The sequence below is a fragment of the Macaca nemestrina genome, chromosome 1, assembly GCF_043159975.1.
Source record: "Macaca nemestrina isolate mMacNem1 chromosome 1, mMacNem.hap1, whole genome shotgun sequence".
NCBI classification, from domain to species: Eukaryota; Metazoa; Chordata; class Mammalia; order Primates; family Cercopithecidae; genus Macaca; species Macaca nemestrina.
The window spans coordinates 1,113,346-1,132,051 of record NC_092125.1 but is presented as its reverse complement, the minus strand read 5'-3'; the positions used below and the strand labels follow the sequence as shown (position 1 = coordinate 1,132,051).

Below are 18,706 nucleotides of genomic sequence, written 5' to 3'. Positions count from 1 at the left end.
AGTGGTTTTGCAGCTAATTCATAAATGTGTTATCTGGATGCAAAGGGAAATGATGGTCAGTGGAAGAGATAGGGATAAATTATATTAGACTATGCTGAAATGAAAGAACCCACATTCACACAAATTATTGTAGGAGGCAGCATTTCCTTCGTTCCTACTTGGTCGGTGTTTTGTTTTAGTTTGGTTTGGTTATTTTGCCATGAGAATGAGTGATTGTATGATGCTCATTATAATCTTACTCCTGCTTCTTACTTGCTATTTTACCTTATGTGAATCCAGTCTTTCTAATGAAATGCCTGTTTTACCATTTCCCAGCCCTACATGTAAGTAACGGAGATCAGTTTCTGGAAGTTTCAGAGGTTCAGAACTTTAGTATATTTCAGATATTGCTTCAGAAGAGAGGAAGTAATCCAGATTTCTGCAAAACCCTGTAAATAATATCTTGAGTTTTGGTGACTTTTCAAAGTTCAATCTGATTTCTTATAAAAGTTCCCGCATAGTCAATTTGTGCCCCTGCCTCCCCAGCATTTTTTTTTTTTTTTGGTAAATCCAGATTTTTGCTGCACCTATGCCAATGTTCTGACGAAGTTTAAGCAGAGCAGCCTTATGTTGTGATGAATAGTGATTTTTCTTCAAGAATAGTTTTGATCAAAACTGAGGAAAGTGTAGGTTTAATAAATCTGTGCCTCAGTGGAAAGTGGCAGATTCTGGACTCAAGAGGACAGTCCTCCTTGGTTCCCAACTCTGTCCTAGGTCACTGCACAGCCATGAATAACTCTCTTCAAATCTCTATGATTCAATTATTCTTCCTTTTAATAATGAGACTATAGTTGAAAAATCTGTGTCTTCTGTGAATGTATGAATCACAAAATTAGGCTATTTTCATTAACTCATTTTCAACTCTAAATTGAAGGATGGGAAAAAGAGATCTATGCAATGCAATGATGCATTTAGACTTCAAAAGATAGTAATACGTAATTCATTTGAAACTTGGGCACCATTTGGAGAATTTTAATTATTGTGTTGAATATGTACATCCCCAGTTGGATTTACACAGATTATATGGGTTTTTCTTGTAAGTGAATTCCTCCAGTAGGGAAACTTTTACATTGGAAGCAAGATAGAAAATGTCTTTCATTTAGAGTTTCTGAGAGACCATTTTAGTGAAGATATGTAATTGTTGCCAGGTCAAGTGAAAGTACAGTAAAACCAGGTGACACAAGGAAACAGAAGAAGATTTGTAAGGAGTAAATTTTAATCATTAAAATAATTCTATTTGTTGTTTTTAAAATTTTTATAGTTTCTCAATTATTTACCACTTATATGGAGTTTTATATTACTAAATTTAATTACTTTTTAATTTTATTTTTGTTTGGGGTGATTAAAAAGTGAGCCACCCTTATTTCAGATTTACTGCCAAAAATTTTTGAGGGATAAACTAGACCACACAGTTTTAAAAGGTCTATATTAATGTATGTTTATTTATATATGTGTCACACATATGCATAGATATGTATGTGTGTGTCTGTATTTGTGGGTCTACAGAAGTTTACTGAAAATCCCTGAATCTGAGTTTTGTCATCTATAAAATATCAATGGTGATACCAATCTGAAGAGTTACTTTGATTAAACCCATTAGAATCACGGAATGAATCCTGTCACATTCCAGGTGCCAATGTGTGAAGTCCGTGAAGGTTCATGCCTCCCTCCTTCCTTTCATGTGAGACATAGTTCAGGTTTAAGGTTTGCGGGTCCTACTCACTTTTTCTGCTTGTTTTTTCCTCCTGCGTGTTATGTCACTAATGCTGATGCCTGCATACAGAATTTTTAGTGAAAAAAAAAGTAAAAGCAGGTGAAGATGTTCCTTAGTAGGCTAAAATACCTTCCTTATAGCTATTTCTGTGGATAAAAAAAGAGACATAAATAATCCATTTGGATTTATTATTTATTTATTTTTATTTTTACCTGAGAAAAAATGTCCTGTTTATTGGAGCAGGAATATCATGGTTGATGCTGCTTTCCTATCAGGAACCAGGCTCTAATTTTATTAAATAATATGATATAATAGGATATTAGAATATTGGAACCCTGGAACATGGGCAATAAAAAAGATGCTACATTGGCAGTCATAAAACATGGTATTGAATATTAGACCTGATGTGCCATTTATTATGCTGTTCTATGTTCTTTTTTCCTCTCTTTAAAATTAGGATAGGGTTAACTATCTCCTGGAGAGTGTGTCATAGAGAGCCCTATGTGAAATACAAGTGATAGAGATGTTTGGATTGTTTGTTGTGTTAGTTATTTCAAATACTACATGTTCTATTTGCCAATAATTAAACTAGTAATATAAATTATATAATATTGGAATAGTCTTAATCTCAATCTCTTATTGATTATTAATGATATTTATGAAAATAATTTGCTCTTCTAAATTTTCTTTTAAAAGTTGCCAGAGGTCATAAAGTAACTGAAAATTAATTGCTCTGCAGAGAGCAGAAACCTGCCAGGATTTAAAAAAAAATGTATTTGGAAATTAAATTGGAATAGCTTCAGTGCATTTAAATGATTTTTATTAGGGTAAATATACATAAGAGAAACACCATTTTAACCATTTTAAGTGTAGAGTTCTGTGTCATTAAGTACATTTATATTGTTGTGCAGTCATCCCTATCATGCATATTCAAAACAGTTTCATTGTCTCAACTAACACTTTGTTCTTGTTAAACAATTACTCTCCTTCTCTCCTTTCCCCGATTCCCTGGGGTCCACCATTCCACTTCCTCTCTCTATGAATTTCACTACTCTGGGTACTTTGTACGTGAATTCATACAATATTTGTCTTTTTGTGACGGACTTATTTCACTTAGCATAATATATTCAAGGTTCATCCATGTTGTAGCATATGTCAAAATGTCTTCTATTTTTAAAACTATATATTTTTATTGATTCCTCTGTAGATGAACACTTTCTTTCTTTTTGCCTTTGGGCTATTGTGAATAATGTTGCTATAAACATTGACATATAAATATTTGTTTGATGCAAAAACAGAATAACAAATGCTACATGTTCTCAGGTATAAGTGGGAGCTAAACATTGGGTACACATAGACATAAAGATGGGAATAGTAGACACTGGGAACTCCAAAAGAGGGGAGTGAGGGAGGAGGCAAGGGTTGAAAAGCTACTTATTTGTACTATGTTCATTATTTCGGTGAAGGGTTCAACAGAAGCCCAAACCTCAGCATCACACAATATAACCATGTAACAAACCATAAATGTACTCCCTGAATAAAAAAAAAATCCAAAAATATCTCTTCAGGTGTCTGCTTTTATTTATTGGGTATACATTCAGAACTGAGATCATTGGATTGTATACTAACTCTATGTTCAAATTTTGAGGAATTCTTACACATACGGTTCCAGATTTACATTAATTTGTTGTTTTTTGACTTTATGATGAATTTATAGAAACATAACCCCAGTGTAATTTGAGGAGCACCTGGACATATGATGGTTTGACTTGCAACTTTTGATGTTATGATGAGTTTATAAGGATATTAACTTTTTACTTACAGTATTTTCAACTTGTGATGGGTTTATCAGGGTGAAACTCCACTGTAAGTTGAGAAGCATCTGTGTCATTTTCCACAGTGCCTTTATTATTTGACATTTCCCCCCAGCTATTCTTTCATAATTTTATCTCTTTCATTTAGATTTTTTGATTCATTTTGACTTAATTTTTCTATATATTATAAAGTAAACAACCAACTTCAGTATCTTGAATGTAGATATCCACTTTTCTAAACACCGTTTATTGAAAAGACTGTCCCTTCACCACTGAGTGGACTTAGTTCCCTTTTTGAAAAAAGGTTGCCATGTATATGAGAGTCTATTTCTTGACTCTGTTTTCCTCTGTTGGGCTATATGTCTGGCTTTGTGCCAGTGCCACATTGTTTTGATGACTATAGCTTTGAGTAAGTTTTAAAATCAGAAAGTATGAGTCTTTAAATTTTGTTCTTTTTCAAAAAGAGTCAAAATTTTTTGACTGTTGAGCATCCTTTAAGATTCATATAAATTTCAGGATGGGCTTTCTGTTTGTGAGAAAAAATATTTATTTGAATTTTGATGGAGACTCCATTGAATCATTTTTTTTGTGTGTTGTACACTTTATTATTATTTTAACAATTTTTTTATTGTTTATTTTTAAGTTTCAGGGTACATGTGCAGAATGTGCAGTTTTGTTACATAGGTAACCGTGTGGCATGGTGGTTTGCTGCACTTATTAATTCCTCACCTATTTATTAGGCCCAGCATGCATTAGCTAATGCTCTCCCCCAAACTGTCCTCCCCCGACAGGCTCCAGTAAGTGTGGTTCTCCTCCCTATGTCAATGTCTTCTCATTGTTCAGCACCCACTTACAAGTGAGAACATGCAGTGTTTGGTTTTCTGTTCTTGCATTAGTTTGCTGAGGATAATGGCTTCCAGCTTCATCCATGTCCCTGCAAAGGACGTGATCTTGTTCCTTTGTATGGCTGCACAGTATTCCATGGTGTATATGTACCACAATGTCTTTATCCAGTCTATCGTTAATGGACATTTGTGTTGATTCCACATCTTTGCTATTGAGCATAGTGCTGCAATGAAGATACACGCGCATGTACCTTTATAATAGAATAATTAATATTAGTATTCTCTGATGATTTTATTTCTGTGGGATCAACAGTGATATTTCCCTTATGGTTTCTGATTGTGTTTATTTGAATATTATCTATTTTGTTCTGTATTTGTCTTGCTAATGGTCTATTGATTTTATTGATTTTTTTTTTTTTTCAAAAACCAGCTCCTGGATTCATTAAGTTTTTGAAGGGTTTTTTTGTGTCTCCATCTCCTTCAGTTTCTCTCTGATCTTGGTTATTTCTTGTCTTTTTTTTTTTAATTTCCTTTTTTTTTTTCTTTTTATTATTATACTTTAAGTTCTAGGGTACATGTGCATAACGTGCAGGTTTGTTACATATGTATACCTGTACCATGTTGGCGTGCTGCACCCATCAACTCGTCAGTACCTATCAACTCGTCATTTACATCAGGTATAACTCCCAATGCAATCCCTCCTCCCTCCCCCCTCCCCGTGATAGGCCCCGGTGTATGATGTTCCCCTATTTCTTGTCTTTTGCTAGCTCTGGGGTTTGTTTGCTCTTGGTTCTCCAGTTCTTTTAGTTGTGATGTTAGGGTGTCGATTTGAGATCTTTTTAGCTTTTTGCTGTGGGCATTTAGTGCTATAAATTTCCCTTTAACACTGATTTAGCTGCATCCCAGAGATTCTGATAAGTTGTCTCTTTGTTTTCATTGGTTTCAAAGAACTTCTTGATTTCGCTTTAATTTTATTATTTACCCAGGAGTCACTCAGGAGCAGGTTGTTCAATTTCCATGTAGTTGTGTGGTTTTGGGGAAGATTTTAATCTTGAGTTCTAATTTGATTGGGCTGTGGTCTGAGAGACTATTTGTTATGGTTTCATTTATTTTGTATTTGCTGAGGAGTTTCCAATTATGTGATCAGTTTTGGAATAAGTGCCTTATGGTGGTGAAAAAATGTATATTGTTTTTGGATGAAGAGTTCTGTAGATATCTATCAGGTCCACTTTGTCTAGAGCTGAGTTCAAGCTGAACTAGAGCTGAATATCTTTGTTAATTCTCTCTCTCAAGATCTAATAGTGACAGTGAGGTATTAAAGTCTCCCACTATTATTGTGTGGGAGTCTAAGTCTCTTTATATGTCTCTAGGAACTTGTTTTATGAATGCGGGTGCTCCTGGATTGGGTGCATATACATTTAAAATGGTTAGTTCTTCTTGTTGAATTGAATTCTTTAACATTACCTAATGCCCTTCTTTGTCTTTTTTGACCTTTGTTGGTTTGGAGTCTATTTTGTCAGAAACTAGGATTGCTAGCCCTGCTTTTTCTTTCTTTCCATTTTCTTGGTAAATTTCCCTCTATCCCTTTACTTTGAGTCTATGTGCATTTTTGCACATGAGATGTGTCTCTTGAATACAGCACACCAATGGGTGACTTTGGGTATTGTTGACATCTTAACAGTATTAGCCTTCTAATAAATAAATATGTAGGATGCATTTCCATTTATTTGTGTCTTTAATCACTCTAATCAGCATTTTGCCATTTTCAATGTGTAAAGTTTTCACCTCCTTGATTTGGTTTATTCTAAATGTTTCATTTGTTTTTGATACTATTGTTAATAAAATCAGAGTGCAATTTTCAGATTGTCTATTGTTAGCATATAGAAGTACAACAGGTTTTGGCTGTTGTTGATGTTGCATCCCATAATTTTCCTGATTTTGTTTATTACTTATCCTAAGTTTTCTACATATATAATTATGTCATATGCAAACAGAAATAATTTTACTTTTCTTTTGAATTAAGATATTTTTATTTCTTTTCTTATCTAATTGTGTTGACTGAACTTCCAGTAATTTGTTGAGTAGATGTAGTGAAGGTGGACTTTAGTGTCTTGTTCCAAATCTGAGTAAAAGCTACCAGTCTTTCATTATTATGATGAAGCTGCAGGTTAAATTCTCAATTGTGACATAAATTTTACATCACTTTAATATTTTATTCAAGTAATCCGTAGACATGGTCTCAGCAGGGTAAAATGTTAGAAACATAACAGACTCTTGCTGACCCCAAAGTCAAGGATTTCAATGTATCTTTCCAGTTTTTCTCCGTATTTGCCCATGTATTTGTAGACAACACACTCATCTGCTAATGCCTGATTTCTGTATCCTAAATACCATTCCTTGACCCATGATATAGGCTAACATGGATAGTGACCTGCTCCCTCCTCCATAATCACCCCCAGGTTCCTTACTCTTCTCCCATTGTCGCAGCAGAATTACATTCCACTTTATGTCTGCAATGAGGAGTTGACAACATCATTTCATCTCATAGAATTTATTGCTGCGATCCAAAAAAAAAAAAAAAACTATTGCATTTGAACATGATAGTTAATATATCTCAGTTGAGAGAAATTTTTTTAAGAATATTAACTTCACTATTATTTTGCTATATCCCTTTCTAGGAATGTCTTAAAGCACATATTGGCCGTCCTGTATGAATTCCCTAATTTTTCTATCTTTCCTAAATAGCAATCTTTTCATGTTGTTGTTGCTTTTGTTTACCTTCAAATAGAGTTTTCTTACTTTGTCTTTTGAAACTTCCACTACATAGTTTTATCAATTACTATAATTTTAGTTTTCAAAAGTCCTTTAATGTTACCTTTCACATCCTTTCATATAGGAAATGATACTTATTTTATGGATTTCATACTTATCATACATCTCTGAAGATACGAATTTTGATCACAAAAAATTATTGTTTCTGCATATTTTGCTCATTTTAAAGTCAGTGTATTTATGCATATGACTGTGTGTGATTGTGCATATTTGTGTGTGTTTGCACACTGGGAATCTTCCTCATGCATGTTATACTTGCTCCAGATTCTGGTGATCTTTGGCTCTACACTAATATTTAAGCCTAAAAACTCTGGTTCTTTTAGGCATACTGTGCCAAGCTGTTTACTGATGTCTTACATCTGGAGTGGTATTTTTAACACACCTCTACTTAGAAGTCTGTCAGGATTTTAGCTTCTTTTTTTTATTTAGGGAATTGAACATTCCTCCAAGTGCATACTTTTGAAGGATTCATAGAGCAACATATAATGTTATCTAAGCACTAGAGAGGCAAAAGACAAAATCTGTAACCTATTTGGTAAGGGGTCCGCCTTAAATAGAGTATTCTGAAATTAGGCAAGGAGGCAAAAGAGAATGGATGATGATGAATATTGAAAATCAAGAGTGTGAATTAATATGTCATTCCATAAAAGGGACATAGCAATAATTATTTATTCTAGGTTTCTAAATAGGAGGACCAAATTATGATAACTAACAAAAGAAGTTTGACTTGGCATTATTGCACAAAGATCATTCAAGTTTCTCAAAATGAGAGACAAGCTGCTGCAGTTTTAGAAGTAAATCTGACAGAATAAACATGGGTTGGGTGGGGAGCTCATGCCTGCAATCGCAGCACTTTGCAAGGCCGAGACAGGGGGATTACTGACGCCAAGAGTTCAAAACCAACCTGAGCAACACAGTGACACTTCATGTCTACAAAAATATAAATTTAACTAGGCATGGTGGCACATGACTGTTTTCTCAGCTACTCAGGAGGCTGAGGCAGAAGGATCACTTGAGCCCAGAAGTTCAAGGCTGCAGTAAGCTATGATCTTGCCACTGCACTCCAGCCTGGGTAACAGAGAGAGACCCTGTCACTTAAAAAAAAAAGAAAAAGAATACATGTGGAAATATAACAAATCATTCTATAAAGACTAATTTATTCAAATGTAAATCTGTAATATATGCATTTATATTGACTTTCTATGCATAGGTATTCGATATGACATCTGACTTGGATTATATCTGAGTTTGTGTCAGACAGTAAAACATTCATATTCTATTGAAGTTGTAATAGAGATATCTTTCTTATAAATTTGCATATTTCTCAGAAAAAAATCTGGTAACAAATGTTGATCTCATCAAATGTGAAACTCTGGGTAAGAAAATAAGATTTCTTTTCCAAAATAGGTAAAAATCAGAACAAAGAAGTCTGAGCACAGTACAATAAAAGATTTTGAGAAAGATAGAGATCACATTCACATATTTGTATTATAGTATACTGTATAATTGTTTTATTTGATTATCAGTTACTCTTGTTAATCTCTTACTTGCCTAATTTATAAATTAAACTTTATCAGAAGTTTGTATAGACACAAAATAATAGTGTATTTAGGGTTCAGTATCAACCGCAGTTTCAAACATCCACTGGGCGGCTTGGAATGCATCCCCTGCAGATAAGAGCAAATTACTGTACTTAACTTACCCTTCTGTCTCCCTTCAGGATGGATTGTAGGAAAGCCCCATGGAAAATTACAATCAAACATCAACTGATTTCATCTTATTGGGGCTGTTCCCACCATCAAGAATTGGCCTTTTCCTCTTCATTCTCATTGTTTTCATTTTCCTCATGGCTCTAATTGGAAACCTATCCATGATTCTTCTCATCTCCTTGGACACCCATCTCCACACACCCATGTATTTCCTACTTAGTCAGCTCTCCCTCATTGACCTAAATTACATCTCCACCATTGTTCCTAAGATGGCTTCTGATTTTCTGCATGGAAACAAGTCTATCTCCTTCACTGGGTGTGGGATTCAGAGTTTCTTCTTCTTGGCATTAGGAGGTGCAGAAGCACTACTTTTGGCATCTATGGCCTATGATCGTTACATTGCTGTTTGCTTTCCTCTCCACTATCTCATCCGCATGAGCAAAAGAGTGTGTGTGCTGATGATAACAGGATCTTGGATCATAGGCTCTATCAATGCTTGTGCTCACACTGTATATATTCTCCATATTCCTTATTGCCGATCCAGGGCCATCAATCATTTCTTCTGTGATGTCCCAGCCATGGTGACTCTGGCCGGCACGGACACCTGGGTCTATGAGGGCACAGTGTTTTTGAGCACCACCATCTTTCTGGTGTTTCCCTTCATTGGTATTTCATGTTCCTATGGCCGGGTTCTCCTTGCTGTCTACCGCATGAAATCTGCAGAAGGGAGGAAGAAAGCCTACCTGACCTGCAGCACCCACCTCACTGTAGTGACTTTCTACTATGCACCTTTTCTCTACACCTATCTACGTCCAAGATCCCTGCGATCTCCAACAGAGGACAAGGTTCTGGCTGTTTTCTACACCATCCTCACCCCAATGCTCAACCCCATCATCTACAGCCTGAGAAACAAGGAGGTGATGGGGGCCCTGACACGAGTGAGTCAGAGAATCTGCTCTGTGAAAATGTAGACACACTTTCTGCCTAAGGTTTCAGGAATCAGATACACATCCATTCAGCAGTGTATAGTAATTAAAATATTATTTTATTCCTAGAGTGCAGGAGTAAAAGTAACCAAGGGAAGAAGAAAATCACTGATATCTGGACAAAATTGTTTTACACACACACACATATATATGTATAAAATATATATATTTTTACAAATATATATTTTACAAATACATATATTTTATATATATATATATAATTCTAAACAACCTTTTTTCTTCATGACATTTTTCCATAAATTTTGAATGTACATATTTTTGCTAATATGTTGTCAAGTAGAATTTTTTTTTGTTCATGCAGAAATGAAAATGAAAATGGCATAACTGAAGGTGGCACTCAGCATAACAATTTTAATTATTGTCAATTTATTTTCCAGTAATTAAATTGTTTTTGGTTATGTCTAAAACAAAAGCAAAAATCTCTTGACTTTGTGGGTCTAATTCTGTAAGATGTTTTCTCTTTCTTATCTTAGACACTTAACGTACCAGTTACTCTTTCTTTCAATTTAGGGGGACTTACTATTACTGAGATTTAGCAGAGGGCTTATCAGTGGTTCTTAAGTCCTGATATCACTCTGGTTGACCTATGACAAGTTTATGCTTTTTGTACTGAAATGAAACCCAGGGAAATGTTTTAACATCAGGTAAATTTTAGATCAATAACAAAGACTGGAAGGTGCCATCAGTGATCAAGAATGATTATTACACTTAGGTTTTTAACCCATTTTATGTTGATTTTGGTATAGTGTAAGAATTGGGAATTTAGTTTCATTTTTCTGCATATAGGTATCCAGTTTTACAGGCACCTTGATTGAAGAGACTGTCAGTTTCCCAATAAATGCTCTTGGCACTGTTGTCAAATATCGGTTAACAATGTCAGGCACAGAAAAACAGATTTTGCATGTTCTCACTCCTACCTAGGAGCTAAAGTTTTTAAAAATTGAACTAATAGAAATAGATAATAGACTGATGGTCACCAGAGGGTCAGAAGGGTATAGGGGAGGGGGGATAAAGTGGAGATGGTTAATGGTTGCAAAAATATAGATAGAATGAATAAAAGCCAGTATTTGGTAGCACAATAGAGTGACTGTAGTAAACAATAATTCATTGTAGAATATATTGTATATATTAAAAAATAACTGAAAGTTTGGAATTGGAATGCTCCCAACAGAAAGAAATGATACATATTTGGGGTGCTGGTCTTTATCAAAACATCACGTACACTCGATCATTATATATTACTATTATGTATCCATAGTGATGAAAAATAAAAAAATTAAATCAGTTAGCTATGGATATGTGGATATATTTCTGGATTCTCTGTTCTGTGTCATTGTTCTATGTGTCTGTTTTTATGCTAGTACTATTCTGTTTTGATTACTACATCTTTGTAGTATAGTTTGAAGTTTGCTACTGTTATGCCTACAGCTTTGCTTTTTTTTTTTCAGGAATGATCTGGCTATTTGGGGTCTTTCATAGTTCCATACAAATCATAGAATTGTTTTTACTATTTATGTGCAGAATGCCATTGGTATTTTGACAGACATTGCATTGAATCTGAGGTTTGGTCATTTAAATAATATTAATTCTTCCAATCCACAAGCATTGGATGTCTTTCCATTTGTTTGTGTTCTTCTTCATTTCCTTTCATCAGTATTTTGTACAAATAAATTCAATTGTTCTCTTCCATGACTAAAGTTAACAGTAAAGTATTACACAGTTAAAATTCTTGAAATGCTCTTTAATATAATTTCTATTTTGAAGCCTGTGAATATTTGTTTTGCCATGTTGTTGCAGTTAAAACATACATTTTGAACTTGTTTTATGAATCAGAGTAAGTCCTTTTTGTCCTTTGTTGCAATGAGCAGTGTATATTTTTATTTTGTAATAATTTGCTAACAATGTTTATTGCCTAATCTTCCTGGCTTTTCCTTTTCTGATATTCAATGAACACAACAGGCATGGGCTCTGGGACAGAGGGAAAATAGGCATCCCATCAGCAGTCACTTGCTGCTGCCAGGGCAAGCACCTCCTCTCTTCCAAGCTAGGGACACTCATACCCTACTGCCACCTGCGCTGCTGCTTCTGTCATCACCACCAACATGAGCCCTGTCATACCCCAGACACTGCTTGGGTCCTGTGGTGCTGTGAAGTATTACAAGGTGTGTGTGTGTGTGTGTGTGTGTGTGTGTGCGCGTGCGCGCACGCGCGCGCATGAGAAGACCAGGCCAGTTGCCCCACGTGGTTCTTGCCTGAGCCCACTTGTGTAGTCACTACCAGTAGACCCAAACTGTGTGCACATGCTGCCAGCCTGTCTAGCTCCTCTATCACATTCATACTCAGAGATGAAATTATAAAATATTTCAATGACAACAGCAGAGCATGAAACCACGCATGGAGCCCTTCGAGTGTGGAACCCTATGAATATGCCCACGAGGCCTGTCCTGAGAAGGATGGAAAGAGTGGACAGGAAGTGAATAACATCATGCAGTCTGGGCTAGTGGTGGGAATGTGCGATGGTCTGAGTGTTTGTATCCTCCCCAAATCTACATGTTTAAATCTAAACCCCTAAAATGACAGTATTAGGAGTAGGGGCCTTTTGGGAAATGATTAGGTCCTGAGGGTAGCACCCTCTTGAATAAGATGAATGCCTTTCTAAAGGAGACTCAAGATAACTTCTTTGTCCCTTCTACCATGTGGGGTCACAGCAGATGGTGCCATCTATGGTGTCATAGAAGCCACCGTCTGTGAACCAGAAAGCAACGTTTCTCCAGACACTGAATCTTCAGGCACCTTGTCTTGTACTTCCCAGCTTCCACAGCTCTGAAAAATACATTTGTCTTGTTTATAGTTCATTCAGTTTAAGATATTTTTTCACAGAAGCTTGAATACACTAAGATGGAATGTCTGCTGTTTTTGTTAGTTGTTATTACTGGAAAGAGCCTGAGGGAGGACTGAATTGAGCAGAGGTGCCCAGTTCAGTCTCTTTACCCATTCCAGGTAGTGATTCATGGAGGGAAGCAGGAGACCTAGCTTTATGATTTTCTGTGACATACCATGGCCTTGGGGAAATTGTTCCATCTCTGTGAAGTTAGTTTACTGAAAAATAATATGGATGGCTTGTACCTTTTCAGTAAATGGCATCATTGAAGTCCCTCCTACTGACATTCCTGTAGAGGCAAGGTGAATCCTTGCCAATGACCCTGGGATTTTTTCATGTCAATGACCCTGGAATTGGAGATAAAGAGGTCACCCCTCTGACATGCTGTCTGCACTTAAAGGCCACTCCTTTCCCCTTAAGGTCATTAAGAAGAACAATATAAAAAGTCCAATTATTCAAATCTACTGTCAATTGCTGCATTGTTTATGAGAATGTACTACAGATAATTTTGAAAGTTGGATAATAATTCCTCTTGGTGGGGACGAATTCATTATCTCACAGAGTCCTTGGCTCGCTGTTCATTGTGCCTGGTTTTAGCCATTTTTCTTTCCCTCCAAATATTATGCTGTGGTTATTATTTTGCACTTCACAGTCATTCTTTGTTTCATGTCCTTAGACTAGGAGATGTAAATTTTATATCACATGCTATCTATGTGGATTTCATAACATAGACTGTGTGCATTTAGAGATTTCTTATGTGTTACATTAGCAAAATTTGATTTATGGAAAAGGACATGAGTATTTCTATTTTAAAGGACGAGTATCTTTCTCATCACAAGAAGTTGTGCTTCAACAGTGAAATAGAGTAAATTGAAGGAGTGAATGATATGCCATTGACAAATATGTTGAGTTGGCATATTTATTAGTTTGAACTGAAAACATCGAAGACATTTTGTTGACAGTAGAGGAAAAGGTTATCTGACCTGTCTTTTTCAGCATGCAGCAAGCTCTAAAGATGCCTTCAGGAATCTTTGGTACATTCGGATACTCTTCCGGTACCCTCCCTGTAATGGAATAGAAAATAGCCCTTATCACTAGAGCCTGGGAATTGGGGGAATGCAGTGGACCTGAATAAATAAACTACCAGAATTAACTCTTGTTTTTCACTATCTTTACACCCCCATATACCTCCTAGGGACTCCCCTGGAATTTATGGCTTCGAGCCAGTTTCTCTTTTTTTTTTTTGTAATTTTTTCTGCAATTTATCATTCTTTTTCTAAAAGTATAAAAACATCTTGCTTTGACAATTTATTTAGATTTCACACTCTTGTGAGGATTCCCATGAACATGTGAAATGCATAAAACTTATATGCTTTTCCCTTATTAATCCATCTTGTATCAATTTGTTTCCTAGACCTGGGCAAAAACCTCACATAAGAGATAAAGTGGGTGAGGGGGAGGTGATCCCTCATGTTTCCACAGAATAAGTATCTTCTTTTTGTAAGATTTATGTCAATCACCAGTACTAATTTTTTTACTTGCCTTTAAAATCTGGAAAAAAAATAGACAATGACTTTAAAGGCTAAATATCTTTTTAATCACTGAATAAATTATTCAGTAATTATAGCATGGTAAGAAAATGCAAAGATATATACATGGATTCCACAAACTGGATGGAGGTCAATTTGACATTTGGGACTTAATCTCTGCCATTTTGTTTCATTACCACAAATTCAACATAAGATCCTTTTAATTTTGTCTGCTAAATATTTTTAAATACATTTATATTCCTAAATCCCTGTGATCACTGCCCTTACTTTTCATAGAATTTTCTAGTTAAATTTAAACTGACATTAAAAATCTGATTGTATCAATTGAAGTCCTTAATGGACAGTGAAATATAAAAATTATTTTCATTGAGACATAAAAGAAACATTTTAAAAAATCTGTTGGCCCATAAATCTTCAGAAACACAGAAGAATCAGGCTTGGTATACACACATTATACACAATGCCCAATATGAGCCTGGAATAAATTCCAGACATCACCAGATCACAGAGTAGATACACGGGCATAATTTCCAGCCTAGAACTGTCAGATCAAGTAACCTCAAGGAAGATCACATTGCATAGGTTTGAGGAATTATTTGGAAGAAAATATTATTGAGAATTGGGTCTAGGAAGGAACGGGACATGTGGGCTATGGCTCATGAAATTGACTTGAGGCAGATAGATGAGAAAGGATGGGAATATAATAAGTAATCTACAAGCCTGTTTGTAAGGCTTGTGATGGTAAGGTAAGGTGCCCTCTGGGAAGCAGGCTAATTGAACTGCCCGTATTCAAGGAAGGCAAAGACTCCAATGTCCTGTTCAGATGGACCATTGATGGTAATATACAAGGACAAATCTCCTAGTAGATTCAGGGATCATGGACAATATTGGGCCAGAAATTTGTCCCAAGATCAGGATCCACAGCCTGAGAAAGAAGCCATGTCTGGACCCGAAGGGGAGGACTGCCTGTGTTTTTGTTGGGAGACAATGACTGGGTAGAACTTTGGGGTGTCTTTCTGGACAGTGTTTAAATACGTTCATGGATAAAATGCAGTTTACATATTTAGATACTAGCAGAGCTTAGTATTACACACTTTGGCAAAGGCCATACTGACTCGTCAAAAATTCAGAATCTTACTTGTAAAGATAAGAACGGGTATTGGAAGGGGGCCGATTGGTCAGGGAGAACCTATTTTCGTCCCTGCTTCCAGTGTGTTGGTATGAACCCTCCCCTCCTCCATCTCAGATTTCAGGATTTTCAGAATGGAATCCAATTTTTTTGCTTTGGCCCACAGGAGAAAGTCTAAGAAATATATAAATATACTCAGGAAACTTAAAAATTTCTTAGAAGTTTTGACTTTACCAGAAGTAATGGGTTATTTACCTTCAGTATCCTCTATGCATTCTATAATTGTAAGCTTTCTGGTGAAATTAGAAGTGCCAATTAGCTAGTTGCAAAGATATTTCCCTGGTGCTAAAACGTAATTAGTGGAGATAGCTAACAGGGATCAGATGCTAACTACTGATTCAATAGACTTTATCGAAAGTAAATGAATACAAGTATCTACCATTCACAGAAGAAAGCATTAACTCCAGGAGAAGGAGAAGGGCTTTATGTCAGGAAGCAGACACTGGCTGTGTGACACTGATTTAAAATGCAAGAAGAAATTCATTAGGGCTACTAATTTTATCACAAGTTAGAGTTAATGACCTGATTATCTCATAAGTATTGAATGGTTTATCCCTATTTGCCCTATAAATTTTACCTTTTCAATGTGCAGTTTTACCAGCATAAAGTTTTTTTGAAAATCTAAGTATCATATTATAGCAGAAATGTCTACTTTTACTATTATCAACTAACACATCTTTTTGGCCTCCTAATAAACTTTTGTTAGAAATATTGTTGCATTGTATCTTCCCAGGTAGTTTTAACTGACTTTCTATGAATCGCCAAATTTAATTGTTCCTAGATAGTTGCATGTTTTAAAGAAATCCAGAAAAATACTCCTAAATATGATAAAAATATTTGGTGCAATTCCTTGCTCATATTATTATTCTTGTAAATTATTTTTCTTTAATTTCTAAATAATACATGTATTTTCTTTTTTTTTAAGAATAAGACCCAAAGTTCAATATACAACAAATTGAAGAAATAGATAATTTTGGACTTGCAGATGTTCTAGTCGGATTATCACAGGGCAAACCGCAAAATTGGGGCTTAGCCCGGGATGCCACGTGGGTTCTTGCCTTCATGCAGGAAGGAATTCAAGAGCAAGCCAACAGAGTAAAGTGAAAGCAAGTCTATTGAAAAGTCAAGGAATAAAAAGGTGCCTCCCCCATAGACAGAATAGCAGCAGGAGCTTACCACATACTTGGGGTTGTTATTTCTTGATTATATGCTCAACAAGGAGTGAATTATTCATGAGTTTTCTGGGAAAGGTGACGGGAGTTCCAGGAACTGAGGGGTCTTCACCTTTTCAGACCATATAGGGTAACTTCTGGACCTTGCCATGGCATTTGTAAACTGTCATGGTGCTGTTGGGAGTTTCCTTTGGTATGCTAATGTATTCTAATTATAACGAGCAGTGAGGACCACCGGAGGTGGGTTTCATTGCCATGATGGTTTTGGTAGGTTTTGGTCAGCTTATTTACCACATCCTGTTTTATCAGTGGAGTCTTTGTTACTTGTATCTTGTGAAACAAGTCCAGCTGAATTCCTGTCTCCAGAATATTCAAGGGCATTTTAAAAAACACACATGCTTGGGTTGAAGCTCCAGATTTCAGATTTTTAGTATAATTGAGATATGCCTTTTTCTTATGTCTGTGTTTTAGTTAATTTTATCATAGGTATAAGTAATATATGACAATAACATAAGCATAAACTTAGGAAAACATTTAGAATTTGGCTGATTTTCTTTACAGTCCCCATTCCTCATATACATTCTCTGTCTTCTCTCTAGTATAAAAAGGGTTTCCAGTTTATTGTGTATCATTCCACAGGTAGATACATATATGACCATATATTATTTTTATTAATTACTATTCTATTCTGCATCTTACTTATAAAAATGTTGTTATGGTAAAATTTAAAACACATACACACACAGCCATAGGCAAGATAACCACAAGGAAACAAGGTATCATAAATTGAACACCTGTGTGACCACTTGCCAGTTCAGGATACAGACCAATGTCAGCACTCTCAGAAGCCCTTTGCATTTCCATTTCCAAACAAAAAGTCCTCCTTCCACCTGAATGTAATTACTATCTTCTCTTGTTGTAATACTGTTCATACTTTCATTTATTTGTAAGTTCTAAAGAAATCTGTAAACAGCATACATTAATTTTAAACCACTTATTCTACTGAGTTTGGCCTCCAGTGAGTTTTATGTTTGCAGGACACATTCCTGTCTCTCATTTTTTATTGACATATAGTATTTCATTATATCATCTTATTGCAATGTATTTAGCCATTTCAGGGTTGATGGGCACCTATTTGGATTCTATCACATCTGATGCTGTAATGGAGATTGCTATAGAAATCTACTGGTCTTTCTGTGCAAGGGCTCTAACTGATTATAACTATATAACTGAATATAAATATATATCACTATAACCCAGGAATTGCTGGGTTGTAGCACAAGTAAATTTCCAAATTTGCTAGAAAATACCACACTACTTCCAAAGAGTATGAAATTTGCACTCTATAGGAAGACTTTGGAGGTCATAATGATCAAATTTATCATCCACACAATTTTTCTGTGCATTTCTTTTATTATTTTTAAAGTTTCACAATTCTGATACATGTAGTAACGTCGCATGGTGGTATTAGTTTACATTTCTCTGGTTTTTAGAGTAATATTTAATACTCTATATTAACATAGCATACGTCATTAATCCATTCTACTTTGGGACATTTTCAGTTTCTGAGTATTTTGAGTAATGCTGGTATGAATTTTCTTCTACATATCTATGATACATGTGCTTAAACTTTTATCTTTTTTATAGGTTTGTATGTATATATGTATATATGTGTATATGTATTGCTGTACACTTACACAAGCATACATGTTATGTATCAACATATATGTAATATATAATATATAGTATATATAGAAATTACATATATTTTATATAATATTCATAAATAAATACACATAATTAATATGTTTATAGATAAGTGCATATAAAATATATGTGTATTTAAGATATGTAACTATGAGTAGATATTCACATATAGTTAAATAAGTATGTAAATATATATTTACATATATTTGTATTACTATATGTAAGTATATTGAAGTATTATATATGT

The 18,706-nt window shown here is 35.1% G+C and overlaps 2 protein-coding genes across 3 annotated transcripts in view; both read left to right on the top strand.

Annotated features, from left to right (window-relative positions):
* LOC105474765 (olfactory receptor 2L8) overlaps positions 1-18,706 on the top strand; it is a 240,005-nt gene that overhangs the window by 54,717 nt on the left and 166,582 nt on the right. The window lies entirely within an intron of this gene.
* Positions 8,483-10,065, top strand: LOC105474771 (olfactory receptor 2L8). The gene has a single exon (XM_071070394.1). The coding sequence runs from the start codon at positions 8,986-8,988 to the stop codon at positions 9,922-9,924; it is 939 nt and encodes a 312-aa protein (XP_070926495.1). The 5' UTR covers positions 8,483-8,985; the 3' UTR covers positions 9,925-10,065.

Coding starts and splice junctions, on each gene's coding strand:
- LOC105474771 (XM_071070394.1), top strand. CDS start 8,986: ATGGAAAATTACAATCAAACATCAACTGATTTCATCTTATTGGGGCTG.